This window comes from Brachyhypopomus gauderio, chromosome 12 (genome assembly GCF_052324685.1).
Source record: "Brachyhypopomus gauderio isolate BG-103 chromosome 12, BGAUD_0.2, whole genome shotgun sequence".
Lineage (NCBI taxonomy): Eukaryota > Metazoa > Chordata > Actinopteri > Gymnotiformes > Hypopomidae > Brachyhypopomus > Brachyhypopomus gauderio.
The window spans coordinates 22,689,049-22,703,030 of NC_135222.1; the positions used below are offsets into that span (position 1 = coordinate 22,689,049).

At 44.6% G+C, this 13,982-nt stretch overlaps 1 protein-coding gene across 6 annotated transcripts in view; it reads right to left on the reverse strand.

Moving 5' to 3' along the window:
* The window catches only part of ephb3b (eph receptor B3b), a 47,168-nt gene extending 33,977 nt beyond the window's left edge, over positions 1–13,191 (reverse strand). For all 6 annotated transcript variants that reach the window (XM_077023877.1, XM_077023875.1, XM_077023873.1 and 3 more), the window contains exon 1: positions 12,526–13,191. In XM_077023877.1, coding sequence (XP_076879992.1) covers positions 12,526–12,589 — 64 coding nt within the window. In that variant the 5' untranslated portion in view covers positions 12,590–13,191. The remainder of the gene's footprint in view (positions 1–12,525) is intronic.
* Positions 13,192–13,982: the final 791 nt, after the last annotated feature.

Sequence of the window (13,982 nt, forward strand, 5' to 3'; positions counted from 1 at the left end):
ACGACCCTCCGGTCACAAGACCAGTTCCCTAACCACCAGACCATGACTGCCCTACTGACAGACTGACCATCCAGTGCAGGCCAACACTGCCCATATGTTCAGGGAATTACATAAAGACTTGGTACACAGATTTTCTACAATGAGCTCTCGCTCTCTCTCTCTCTCTCTCTCTCTCTCTCTCTCTCTCTCTCTCTCTCTCTCTCTCTCTCTTTCTGTCTCTCTCTTTCTCTCTCCCTCTTTCTCTCTCTCTCGCTCTCTCTGACTTTGTATGTGTGCAGGTCAAAGGTAGTCAGGACATAAATCAGAGGTCAAACCTCTGAGCTTAGCGTTCACACGTGAGCACTCCCTCAGCTGAGGCCCTGCCATCCACTGTGGATGAGTAGGAATACAGCCAGCTCACTGGCAGCCATTAACTTGCTCTTTATGGGGGTCACTGCCAGCTCTTGACCTGTGCAGAATTAAACCCACAGTCTCCTTATGACCCCGCAAGTCCATTACCCCACCCCTGCACACATGTATACATACACGCACGCACACACACACACACACACACACACTCAGCAGACATGAGATATCGTAATATGGTCTGACATGCTCTGTGTGAAGCAGGTGTGAGGGGTGTGGTCAATCTGAACTGAAGCAGTTCTCTGGAGGATGAGGGGAAGACAGATGTTAGGGGTGTGGAGAACCTCCACCTCTCGCTGCCTGGGCTGATACATTATTCACCCCTCATTGATGTGTAACTAAGGCCAGCAAAGATCTCTGCCACCCCCATCACCACCGCCACCACCACCACACGGCAGGGGACAGAGCCCCACACAGAGGAGGGGACAGAGCCCCACACAGAGGAGGGGACAGGGCCCCACACAGAGGAGGGGACAGAGTGGAGTCTGCTGGGTGGTTAGCCAGGTGGCCGCAGCCATAGAGGTGTAGGAGAAGAGGAAAAGGGCGATGAAAGAACAGGGAACAAGAAGATCCTGGGAAATATTATCTGGAGAGATAAGAGGAAGAGCAAGAGACAACAACATCGAGGGAGAGAGTGAAAGAGACCGAATGAGAGAGGGAGAGAGAGTGATATAGAGGGAGACTGGGAGAGACAGAATGAGAGAGGGAAAGACAGAGAGAGGGGGACTGAGGGAGAAAGCAAGAGAAAATTAAGGAGAAAGAGAGAGGGAGAGAGGGGGAGAGAGAAAAAGAGACAGAATGAGAGAGAGGGAGACGGCGGGAAGGAGAGAGGGAGGAGTATGAAGTGCGGCTGCTGTGAAGGCAGGTGATTGAGTCAAAGAAGGTCAAAATAATTCAGAGTCAATAAGTGACTAATAGATCAATCACAACAAAGTCATAAAGCGTGTGTGGAATGCCGCCCAGACTAGCAGGCCGGCGGCAACATGAAACTGCAAGAGAACGTCCACAGATCACCAGCAGCAGAACTCTTTAATGAGGCTGTACAGGGACAAAAAGATTTAAAGACAGAGAAGAGGGCTGGAGCCTCAGAATGGAGTGAGCAGGTGAAGAGATAATGACAGGTCTAGGGAGGACACACCACTGTCCTCTCTCTCTCTCTCTCTCTCTCTCTCTCTCTCTCTCTCTCTCTCTCTCTCTTAAACACACACACACACACACACACACACACACACACACACACACACACACACACACACACACACACACACACACACACACACACACACACACACACAAACACACACACACACAAATCCAAACATATGCTGGCTCCATGAAGGCGATCTGGTGGCTACTGCTCTAATTACAGAGCTCCAGACCACACCCTAACAGTCTAAGTAGAGGTGAATCTTCAGACTTCTTTAAACATGCACGCGCAGGTACTATTTTATTTCTTAGTATTTCTCAGGATGAGTTCAGTATGTGAGCTCTGCTTGTGACCACAGCAGGGTGTGGGCTGAATGTCAGCTGCGTAGTGGGTCTCACCACTGGCTCCACCTCTACTGCCATGACTCCACCCCCACTGCCATGACTCCACCCCCACTGCACTAGCTCTGTCACCACTGTATTGACTTTGTCGCCACTAGAGCCAGCCATGACTCCACCCCCACAATGGCCGTTCTCTCAAGGCCATCACCTTGAAACCACTCAAAAGCTCTCTCTCTCTCCCTCTCCCTCTCTCCCTCTCTCGCTCATATTTTGCATGAAGTATTCTCTATTAGGTAACATTCACAAACCATGAACTTTAAGCATTAACAAACTTTAAGCAATGCAAGCAAGTACATACCACCCAACTGCAGGGCGCATCTTTGCAAACCCACAAAATCGTCTTTGACGTCACTGACGGTGAAAAAGACCACAGGTCACTGTTCATGCAGCATGACTGTGATCGTGTAACAGTGTTCCTGACTTCAGCATGGCTGTATGGTTCATTCATGCTGAATGTCATGGGGTGTTCATGTAAACTAATACTATAAATAATGTCAGTATAAAACACATTTTTGCAACTCCCACTAATTAGCTACGAGCGCCTCGCCACCCGGCGTGAGATGCTAGCACGTGTGCTGGAGAAAGCCTCCGCAGAAATGGCCAGTGTGTTCAGCTGTGCTGGCAGTCATTATGGTCTGTTTGAGCAGCTTTCCACTTGCTCACTTCAATAAACAACTTTCTCTCGAGCCTAGACACTTCTTCTCAAGATCCTGAAAGGATCCCATAAAGGTTTCAGCAGATTTCTCTGCTAAGTATATGGCCTCATGATTATAACACTACTTGTATTGCTCTATTGTCTCCCTTATTAATATATCACACTTTCACATAGTTTAGCACTCCTGTCCTCAGTTTAAATAGCGATTAAATCTCCAGCTGACTCCCATGGCCCCATACCGACTCCTGCGCTATAGATCGACTATAAGTGCCAGACTAATTAGCCAGCTTCTTCCAACCAAGTGGCATCTGATCGAAGTGAGGCTTCATGAATAAGTAAGAGCAGTGGCAAAATGCCTGCTTAATTAACCAAGGAAGAGGAGCCTGCTCCCTGGAGGAACCCACCACCCCCACCAGCTCCATGCTTGTTTAGGTGAGGATCAGCACCAACAGCCGTCTCCTCCACGGCCTTTCCATTGATTGATGGGAGGCTAAATTGAATCACTAATCATCACCCTCCTCTTAGCCACTGGTCCCAGAGGCCATGGCCGGGGGAAGGGAACTAGTGAGCTCTCTATGTGAAATATGGCCCCTCACACACCAAACCATCTGCTGCCTGGTTATCTGACTCTGGTGTTTGTCGCTCATGTCAATATGTCTGGTTTCACACTCTTCCGCGGTTGACTCTTACTCTAGTGTCCCTTCAGGCTTGCCATCCACTGTTAGATGCCTAAACGCCAGCACCCATGGTGGTGTCGGGTGGTGTCGGGCGGTGTTGGGTGGCATCTGTGTGAAGCTTTCTGGCCTTGTATGTGGAGCACATGCGTTCTTTTGGTAAAGAACTGGGCAAACAGGTGCGGGACAAACGGGCTGCTCTCAGACGCCGTACGGCACCAAAGTGCAGGAGAGAACGCATGTCTGCCGTGTCATGTAGGTGTCTGAGCTCCAGGTGCTCTGCATACAGATACACCGTTTTACTTCGCACTGGAAACAATGCCATAAAGCGTAAGCACACACAGAATTGCCTCACCTCTGATCTGAACCAAAGACACGGCTCAGCCCACTCACACGCATGCACACACATACGCCCACACACACACACACACACACACACACACACACACACACACACACACACACACACGGAGTTCGTGTCAAATCTTATCAGTGAGTGAGCAGAACAAAGCCCTGGCTACTGCAGGCCCGCCTTCCAGCTGCTGGGCCTCAACTGGTCTTCATGCCACACCAGGGGTAGATAACAGACAAGCAAAATAATACAGCAATTAAAAGATATCCCTGATAAGAAAGCATCAGAGGCAGAGAGAGAGAGAGAGACAGAGAGAGAGAGAGACAGAGAGAGAGAGAGAGAGAGAGAGAGAGAGAGAGAGAGAGAATGGAAAGAAAAAAAACCAAGGACAACGTGGAGATTAAAAAACATATTGCAGGTAGAAACACATTGCAGACAGACTGGGATGTGAACAGATAGTAAACAAAGAAACAGTTATATTATTCCCTTACTATCTCTCTCCACATCTCCCCCTCTCTCTCTCTATGTGTGTGTGTGTGTGTGTGTGTGTGTGTCTGAATTTCCATGTCTTCCTCCATGCCAGGTTGGCCTCCTGTATTCACCCATATTTAGCTGCTGCTGAGGCGCTCTTACTGTTTGTTCTGCAATATATCACATGAAGCAAGCAGCACTGCGATTCCTCATTTTAAGAGACAGTAAAAATGATTGGATAATAACTCACAAACAGGGGATGCTCGAGCGGTCTAAACACACCACCTACGGGTCTCGCAACGATACCAGAAACACTAATATAGACCTGCAAAATCAGAAGCGTTTACTTAGCACAAGTCATTGGGCTCTTTTTTGCTTGCTGAATTCCAGCCGTTACTCCTGCTCATCAGATAGGCCAGATTCACCTGTATGTAACCCCCCCCCGGCCGGGTGATTATCCAAATGCTGACTCTCACACTGTCAGCAGACTATACGATTCAAATCCAGCAACAGAGTCTTACCACTCGTATTACGGCTACTGGATGGCAAGGAGAGAAAATGTGAGTCAGAGGGAGACAAAAAGAGACAAAAGAAAAGAGAGGGACAAAGAAAGAAAGAGAGAGGACAGGATGGAGAGAAAGGGAAAAAAAGAGGGAGGAGGTATTGAAAGGAGGAGTTGTCTTTCTGTTCTCAGGCCAAAGTAGGTGGAGTTAATTAAACAGAAGATATGGAAATAGATCAGTGGAACCGTTCCAAGGCAGAAAAGGAGTGTGTGTTAGTGCTCTAAAATCTTCCCGGTCCCAGGCCCCTTTTCCAGTCCTGACCCCCTGTCCCGACGTTTCTACTGACCTGCCTCTCAGCACCCTTTCAGCTGAACAGGTCAACCAATACCATACTGAGTAGCTTTAAGAAAGTGAGCGTGTCTCTTCCCATACCCTCCTGCCTTTGTTCAGCCCTGTACCCATCTCTGTGGTTCAGGTCCAGAGAACTTTAATAACAGATAAGCCCTCTGCCTCTGATGACCACGGCTCCGGGGCACGCAGCCATACCTGACAATCAGACTGGTATCAGCACCCTGCTGAGAAGGATCCCAGACAGCCACTGTGTGTGTGTGTGTGTGTGTGTGTGTGTGTGTGTGTGTGTGTGTGTGTGTGTGTGTGTGTGTGTGTGTGTGTGTGTGTGTGTGTGTGTGTGTGTGTGTGTGAAAGGGCTGAATGCTCAAATATGTCTCTACGCCTGCAAAATCCTGTGAACTGTGTCTCTACCTGTAGGCTGCTGGCGAAGATGTGAACTCTGACTGCGTAACGGCTGGATTTGCTAGCTGGTGAGCTCTGACACCCTCATTGCTCCCTCCTCACCTTCTGTGCCCCCACCCCCCCACCCCCCCCCCCCCACCACCACCACCACCACCACCACCACCACCACCACCACCACCACCAAAGGTCAAGTCATGAAATACTTCTCCAAAAGGTAATCTCTGAAAGCTGTGAAGAAGGTGAACGTGGAGGCTGATCGATTGGGTGTGACAACCATAAACCAATCAGTTATATTGATTCAACTGGTTCGTCTGACTAGATGTGAGTGGTGACCCTGTGACCCCAGAGAGACATTTGTCAGAGTAAATTATGCTAATTGTATTCAATAATATTGTCGCTGCAGGGCTGCACGCAGGCACAAGGCACTTCTCCTTCCTGCCACAGCTGAGCTGAACTGCTACTGAACAGGACATGTTCATTTTTTTTAGCAGGACCTCAGTATCTATGACCTCAGAATATTTGAAAGTTAGGCAGCAAAAGAGAAAAAATGTCTCCAGAATTATATGCAGTTGGCAAATCAAAGATATTTAAACTGTATAACAAGAACCATCTTCCCCAATGGAGATACAGCAGACCAACTGACACACAGAGGGACATGGGGATGTCTTCTGTTTACCTCACGTGAATTCCTTGTCTCTCTCCTCCCTTCTCCACATGCAAAGGTGTCAGAGAGACGCCACAGTAAAATCACCTACCCAGACACCAGCACATTTGGTGCAGAGTACCAGCTGCCTTCACACCTCCACTTCTCCAGTTGTCTCCACAATCACAACTAACACATGAAGAAATGACACTCACTGCTCCTCAATGAAGAATTTAACATGACACTGCTTAACGCAAACCAGCCCGTACTGATCACAGGAGATAACAATGCCTAAATAAAAAGCAGGCCACTGTGGATCAGCACGGAGGAGCTACTTCTGTGAGGATTTAGCGCAGGTCTAATGGCGAGGGCAGAGCAGAAGGGCTGTGTGGCTTCCTGCCTGCGTTTGATGTTAGATCAGGGGCGTGTGGAGGTGTTTTACAGCATGAGAGGCCCAGACTCACAGCGTGAAGTTCAGCAGCCATTCTAAGGCAACCCTTCACACATGGGCGGGCCGCTAATCAGGGAGGACGTTTGCACCCAGAGCTGCGGCTTGGGCTCTGCCCCCCGGGACCCACCAGGCCACACGTTCCCTCATTTGCTCAACTGGGGTTGAAAAGTAGCAAAAGGTCTAGGCGGCCATTAACGTGTAACCCCAAAGTCTGGTGGCGTGTAAAACACTCATAGTAACTTCCTGTGGCTGTCCTGAACGATCTCTCCTTTACTGGTCATTTAACGAGACTTTCAAAGATGAAACCCGGTGGGCTCAACATGCTTTAACAGATGTAAGTATTAAAAAACATCAAATATTAAAGAACGTTTCTGCTTCCCCAGCTACATGTGTAACGTCAGACAGGAGCTCATGGACTAAAGTCTGCAGGAAGTGATCAGGCCGCTCTCTGTTGCAGTGCGCTCTTAAAACGCTGTTAGTCATCTGGGAAGAACATGGCAGGCATGTATTTGCAGAAATGACGGGCTCCTGTGTGTCTGTGGGCATTTTTATGTTTACGTGTGCATAAGACCGCAGGCGAAGACACATGTTACTGCTTGACTCATGCTTTCGTATGGCCTCATTGCTTCCTTTGATTTTCTCAAACATATTCTGCTAGTTGGACGTAAACCCTTGTGTTTGGGTGGCAGGGGCATTTAGACGATGAGGTTGCTGAGTCTCAGTAATGACATTATATCAGAAAAGATATAGATACCCCTTACTGCTTAGACTCATGCGAGGCTTCAATATTGCACCCATTGGAGAATATTAATATATATATATATATATATATATATATATATATATATATATATATATATATATATATATATATACTCATTATAAACTGCTGCTAGGTCATTCATTAAGTTTTTTAAATATAAATGAAATGGAATAAATACTATTCTAACAAGTGTGAAATGAAGGGAGAAAAATGAAAAAAAAAAACACACACACACACACACACACACTCCTCTGATGTGGTCGGTCTTGCTCAAAGTCACTAAACCAGAGAGAAACTCAAAACTCCACGGTCAAGCCTGAATTGAAAAACCACCGAGATGGAACAAGGATTTAATGCAACCTGTCATCATGTGACTTTTGTGTGAGCTTTCTCTTTTTGTCAGTAGACGCTTGGCCGAGGAGACCCAGCTGACCAGTACCACCCAACCCGCTCAACGAAAGCAAAAGAAAACTACCCGCGTCTCTTTTTCTCCATCCTCCTATCTCTCTCCCTCTCCTTTCCTCCCTATCTGTCTCCCTCGTCCTGCCCCGGTGCCTGCAGACAGCAGTCGGGTGAATTTGGCAGGAGCAGACTGTGGGGCATGGCAGTCGGGTGAATTTGGCAGGAGCAGACTGTGGGGCATGGCAGCCCCGTCCACATCTGCTCCTCACTCTGCCGTGCGTGTCAAAGACGATGGATTCAGAGCTCCACTCCGTCAGCTGCTAGCACGGCACCTTCCAGCTCTGGTGCTGGACGCTGTGAACTTTGCATTCCAGTCAGCATCCTGCACCCTCTTTGCTTCAATTAGCAGAACCATTTATTAAGCACAGGGTGTCAGCACAGGCACTTAGTCCACACAGGGCCACGAGAGTCCTCGGATTTTACAGCTGCTGCCTTTCCCCGACCAACACTTAGTCTGTTTGTACGTGAGTGTGTTTCTGTGTGTTTGAGTGCATTTGATGTTCTGGATTGTAGTGTGACTTGGTCAGTGGTTACAGGACTAGTGTTGGGTCTCGGGGCACCGATGACGACACCAGGACTGATGAGGACCGGAGCTCCGCTGAGATCTGGACAACATTCTGCAGTTAAGACAGCAGTCGTCATACACGTCCTCTGTTTAACATGTGGCTCCCGAGGCCAGAACCGTTCCTAAACACTGATACATTAAAGCCCATGAAGCTTGATGGTGTTTTCAATTAATATTGAGCACACACACACACACACACACACACACATAACTAAATTAATTAAATTTCTAAGTTGACTTGCAAAACTTTTAAACATATTTAAATTAAACATAGACTTACATATATCCAATATAGTGCAATATAGTCATCTTTCCTAATCACATGAATGACTTTATATGATTAATATAAAAACTGGTTCTAAAGCGATATCTAAATGTTTAAACTATAAATATTTTGAAGAAACAATCAAAATCTACTCATTTATATATGAACTTTGTTGGATATTACTAAAATGTATGTGATTCAATTATATATTAAAGATAAGGATGTTTAAAGCATGCGCAGTTCAAATATATGGGTTATCGGAAGCATTTTTTTTACTTTTTACATAAAAAGAAACACTTTTTGAATGTATTGAATATGTCTATAAAATATTTACTAAAAATAGAGTGAATACTTTTTGTATATTTATATTTTTGTATTTTACATAATAGCTACATATAATATTCAATTAAATTAATCGTAGGCACGATACTCAACTGAGCGTTTTTCGCATGAAGAAACGATTTTCTTTGGCACAATAACTTTTTACCTCTTGACCACTGAACTACAAAACTGTCGGAATACCATCAGTCACTGCATTTCGGAAAAAAGACAGTAATAAAGCTCTTCAAATGGGTGAACAGGCCCGACATCAAAAATCTGACAATTAGCATATTAACCGCAATATGCATGCTAATAGACGACGATGATGATAATGAGTCTCCTTCTTCTTCTTATATAATAATAATAATAATAATAATAAGAAGAAGAAGAAGAAGAAGAAGAAGAAGAAGAAGAAGTAGAAGAAGAAGAAGAAAAAGAAGAAGAAATTAGAAAAAGAAGAAGAAATTAGAAAATGATTCGTATGCAATGATTGTATAAAAAAATCTCAAAACTATTAAATATTAAGAAGCTAAAGTTTGTCTCTCACTATAATGATATTTGCCGCGAGTTTCGTGTCCTACTAACCGTCTAACTCTTCCGCTCTTCTTCGAAATCTAGGTTTTCATCTTTTTTTGTAATATTAATTTAGTTTGTCTAAGTAGTCCAGTAGCCTACAGGCTTGGCTTCGCTCTCTGCGTATGAGACGTTCTTATCCAGACTGCTGTATTCTCACATAGATTCAAATGTAGAATGTACGGGAAATTCACATGTAAGCAGAGCAACTTATTATTTACAGAATGTATTAATTCCTGATATTTTCATTCACTTTCACTTAGACCCAAAAAGGAAATTGTCAATGACTTTCCTTTGTAGACTTATGAGTTCAAATGGTCCATAAATGATCTCTGTTTAGATAATCTGTCCTTGTAAGCCACATTTATAACGCACGCGATTATGTGCTTATGGAAGTTTATTTTGGGTGTCGTGCCCTAAGTGAGTGTGTCGGTAGTGTGTGTAGGGAGTGTGTGATGAAGGGTGCCTCAGATTCCCCGCTGGACTCGGAACAAGTGCTCAGAACAAAATGGCCCCTGCCTCTCGACCGTTGGGGTTAATGAGAATAATGATGAAGGGCCTCGGAGCAGAGGAGAGGAAATAATGAAGACCAGGCCTGAAAATAGATCTAGCTTTTTGCTGCCAAAAATAAATAAATAAATAAATTTAAGAATAAATGACTATAAGTTATCGGACTGAATAAACCAGGACATTATAGGCCTACAAAATAATATATCTAAAACTTGGAATAGTTTTGCTCATATTTAAAACTTATGGCAGTTTACTATTTGTGTTCTATAGTTATATGCGTAATGGTATTAAATGTTTGAGTGAAATATTTTAATCCAGACTCCATGATAAACCACTGAGGCATTTTATTATGTTAATTCGGTGTAACGAGCATACCAGAAAACACAGCATTTCACACAAACATCATATGCAGGTCTTGGGAGGGGGGGACATTTTTAAAAAATATCGCATTACGTTCAGAGGGAATGGTCAAGATTTGAATTTCCTGAACAAATGATCACGTCTGTGAGACTGTCCGGAACAGACTCTGAGCGATGGGTCCGGTAGAAAATGCGTTTAAATAAATCACACTCACCTGTAAACACTCTCCGCGTTTCTCCCTCTCACGCACACGCGCGCGAGGACGCGCGAACGCAAGCACGCACGCGAAAGGCTGAGTATCGCATATAGAATTAAATATGCAATAAGGTGGGAAAATCTTCTGTCCATACCGGTTGTGATAAATGAATGCCCATGTTACTTTCCGGCCTATGGACCATTTATAAGACATAAGTTTACCCTTAAAAAGATTTGTGGTTTATAGCAGCAGATAGACTTAAAGCAAATAAGTCAAAACTAAACGCACTTTTACTATCGTTATAGGCTACATACGATTCACTACACAGACAACAGTCAACGGACCTCGGACATATGTCACTTGAACAACTGAAAGTGATCTGCAGTCAGTTATCTCGGAAAACATGAAAGGCATTACATGTACGTAGAGCAATCAAGTGTTCTGGCTGTGCACGGTGCCCTACAGGGGAACCACTGGCCCAGACACAATCACAACACTTTCAATCCACACACACACAGCAGGCCTCGGTGGCGTTGGCATGTATATTTAATGTGCTGCAATCACTATTTTTTTATCCGAGTACTTATCGCAATTACTATTATATTAGTTCAGCAAAGACAGCTTTTGAGTAACTCGTTTGTGTTGGACTCGATTGTGTACACTGTCTGCTGTAGATAAATCCTCTCTTGAGAAAACCATAAACTTCACTGTTTCTGAAAAGGTCTTGGAGAGGACAATAAATCACAAAGCCATATTAAACGCTTAGTTGAGACCTGGACCAGGTTAGGACGACAATGTTATAGCTACACTATACTTATGAAAACACGCAACAACTTCAGGCGCAGACCAGTCAGCCGCTCAGAATTGCAAGCTACATAACTAGTAGTACGCTTACGATAGATACATTAAGTAACCCGTCAAACTCTTACTGTTTTGCCGTTGTAACTACACACAACATGAAATCTCTTACAAGATACCTGAAAATGTGATTAATTCAAACCCTGCTAAATATATTTTTTTTATTTTATAGACATATGCGAAGTTGTGTTGGACTAGGACGTCTGTAATAAAATTCATTAGATGGTTATTTGGATGGTACAGTGTGAAAAAGCATAATAAATTACAAGATATGGAGCAGTTAACTTAAAGTAACTGATAAAGGTGTCGCAGTATCATACACTCACAAAGATGAATACACCATAAATGACCACTTAAGAAAACTTGGCTAGGGTAATAATCCAGCCCTAAAACCGAACCAAAATATATTTAGCTGTGCATCGGCTATTTGAATATACTTAATTGTACTGTAGTATAGCAAAAGCTAAAATGAGGTATGGGTAATATGAACAGAGTGCAACATAAATTTGGCCACGCTACAACCTAAGACTGGAAACAAGATCTACAGAAAACCTGAATTGAAAACACTATTGAAATGATTAACATATTAAAATATACTTTCGAATTATAAGCCTACCAAAGCTTTGGTAAAAAAAAAAAAGTTATTACCTGGCCTAGCTACGCGCACAGCAGATAGTTTAGAATATAGAAGTGGCCTGAAAACGCAGCGAGCATCAGACCCGCAACTAGCGCAGAAACCCGCAACGCTGGGCGCCCCGCGGAGAGACAGACTTGCGCTAATTTCCTTTCAACTACAATGAAAAGATAAGCTATTGTGTGCACGAGCGGACCGGGCTAAATACGAATAAACACCGATCGCGTAGAAGGAGCGACAAATACGTTCGGCTGCATTTTCGGACCATAGGCTAAACATATCGGAACCATTCTCCGCTGAGATCCTCGCGCGTTATGCACATTTGAAGTGGTCTGTCTCACATGGAGGTGCGCAGCTGTCCCCCAAGTTGCTACCGCTGTTTTCAAACAAATGCATACATGATGTGATATGTATACAAATAAGTATATAAAGTAAATGGTGTATTAATGCCGAACTAGCCCAATTAGAACACCTCTCGACGTGTCACTGACGGGTCATCTATCGTAATAATTTAGTTTTGGTATGAAGACATGGACATGCGAGTGCACCTTAAAGGCACTTACCTTCCACAGCCGATGTGAGGGGCAGCAGAAAGCTGCATAAAAACAGCATATAATCCATTGTCATAAACCAGAGACCTCGGACATGAAAATAGACCCGTAGAGGAGTGAGTAAAATCCTAAACGCTCCAACTCTTTCAGCCCTTCAGTCCAGGAACTTCACCTTTAGTCCAGGGGTTTCTCTCCATAAACCAAGCCCGACCGGACGGAAAAGACGAAGGATATGAAGGATATTTGAATGTTCGTGTAATCCAACAACCCTCACTTTCTGATCACGGGCTGTGTGAGATGTCTGACCCAGTGTAGCTCGGGTGCATGTGGTGACCGATGGAAGAGCTCGGTGAATGTTCTCAGAACTACCCCGCGGTACCACGGGCATTTGTCATCAGTGGTACCAGCAGGATATCGGCGTCCGTTTAACGAGGTCCACACTGAAATCCCCACAGTCGGAGCGAAGAATAGTTTAAGATGCAAATTCTTCCCGTATCAGCATGGTGTTATAGAGTCCAATAAAACACGCGTGCGCGCTCAAAACGAACCAGCGGTACTCCGATCCAAACCTGCCTGTTTAGAAATGCACATATTAATTCCCTGAGCGAGTTACTCCTGCGACTGCATGCTGGACGTTGGTGCTCGTCTCTCCGTTTGCGTTGGAATGAAGATCGGTTGCTCCAGCCCGAGCAGAGAGCGAGGTTGGGCGGTGAATGGGAGGAGGAGGAGGAGTCTCAGCTGTCAGTCTTCCTGCTAGTCGCAGCTTTGCAGCAGAACCGAGCCCGGGCATCACCAGCGAGCCCTACCGTCGTTCCGCAGGATGAGAGCGCCCCCCTGAGGCTCTCCAACTTCTGAGCGAACTTCCTATCCGCGAAGAAACCTTGAATACCTCCCTGTTGTGTTCATGGAATAAAATAAAATATTCAGTTAAACGTCAGACGAATGTATTGGTGACGATGCGCAGAGGACGTCTAATCCCAAACTGACCAAAAGGCCTCCAGCGTGCACCACATGTGTCTGCAGTAGCTGTGGAGAACACAGAGAATCATGAGGAGCAAAGTGTGACTTCTGAATTTCAGGTAAAACAAAGTTCGCATCAGTCTGTTGCAGTGCTGTGTGAAATAACGTCAGAGACCTGTTTATTGTGTATGATGGATAAACAGGACTTATAGGACTGCTTTTCCACGTAGAGATTGTAACGATTCTGGTTTAAAGTTTAATTGCAAAATCTAATTCTTAATTGGATATTTTATTAATGTATTTAAAATTATACAAACGAAACGAAATGCAGCGTTTTATAAAACATAAACAGTGACGTTTACTCTTCTGTTTACCAATCTGTTTACCTATAATAGGCCTTTTTTGTTCTAGGTTCTTCTAAAGCTTTGTTTTACTCACAATGTTTCTCATTGATGAGAAAACATTTTAAGTGATTTATAAAAGGTGGGCTACAGCAGGCGCGTTGATAT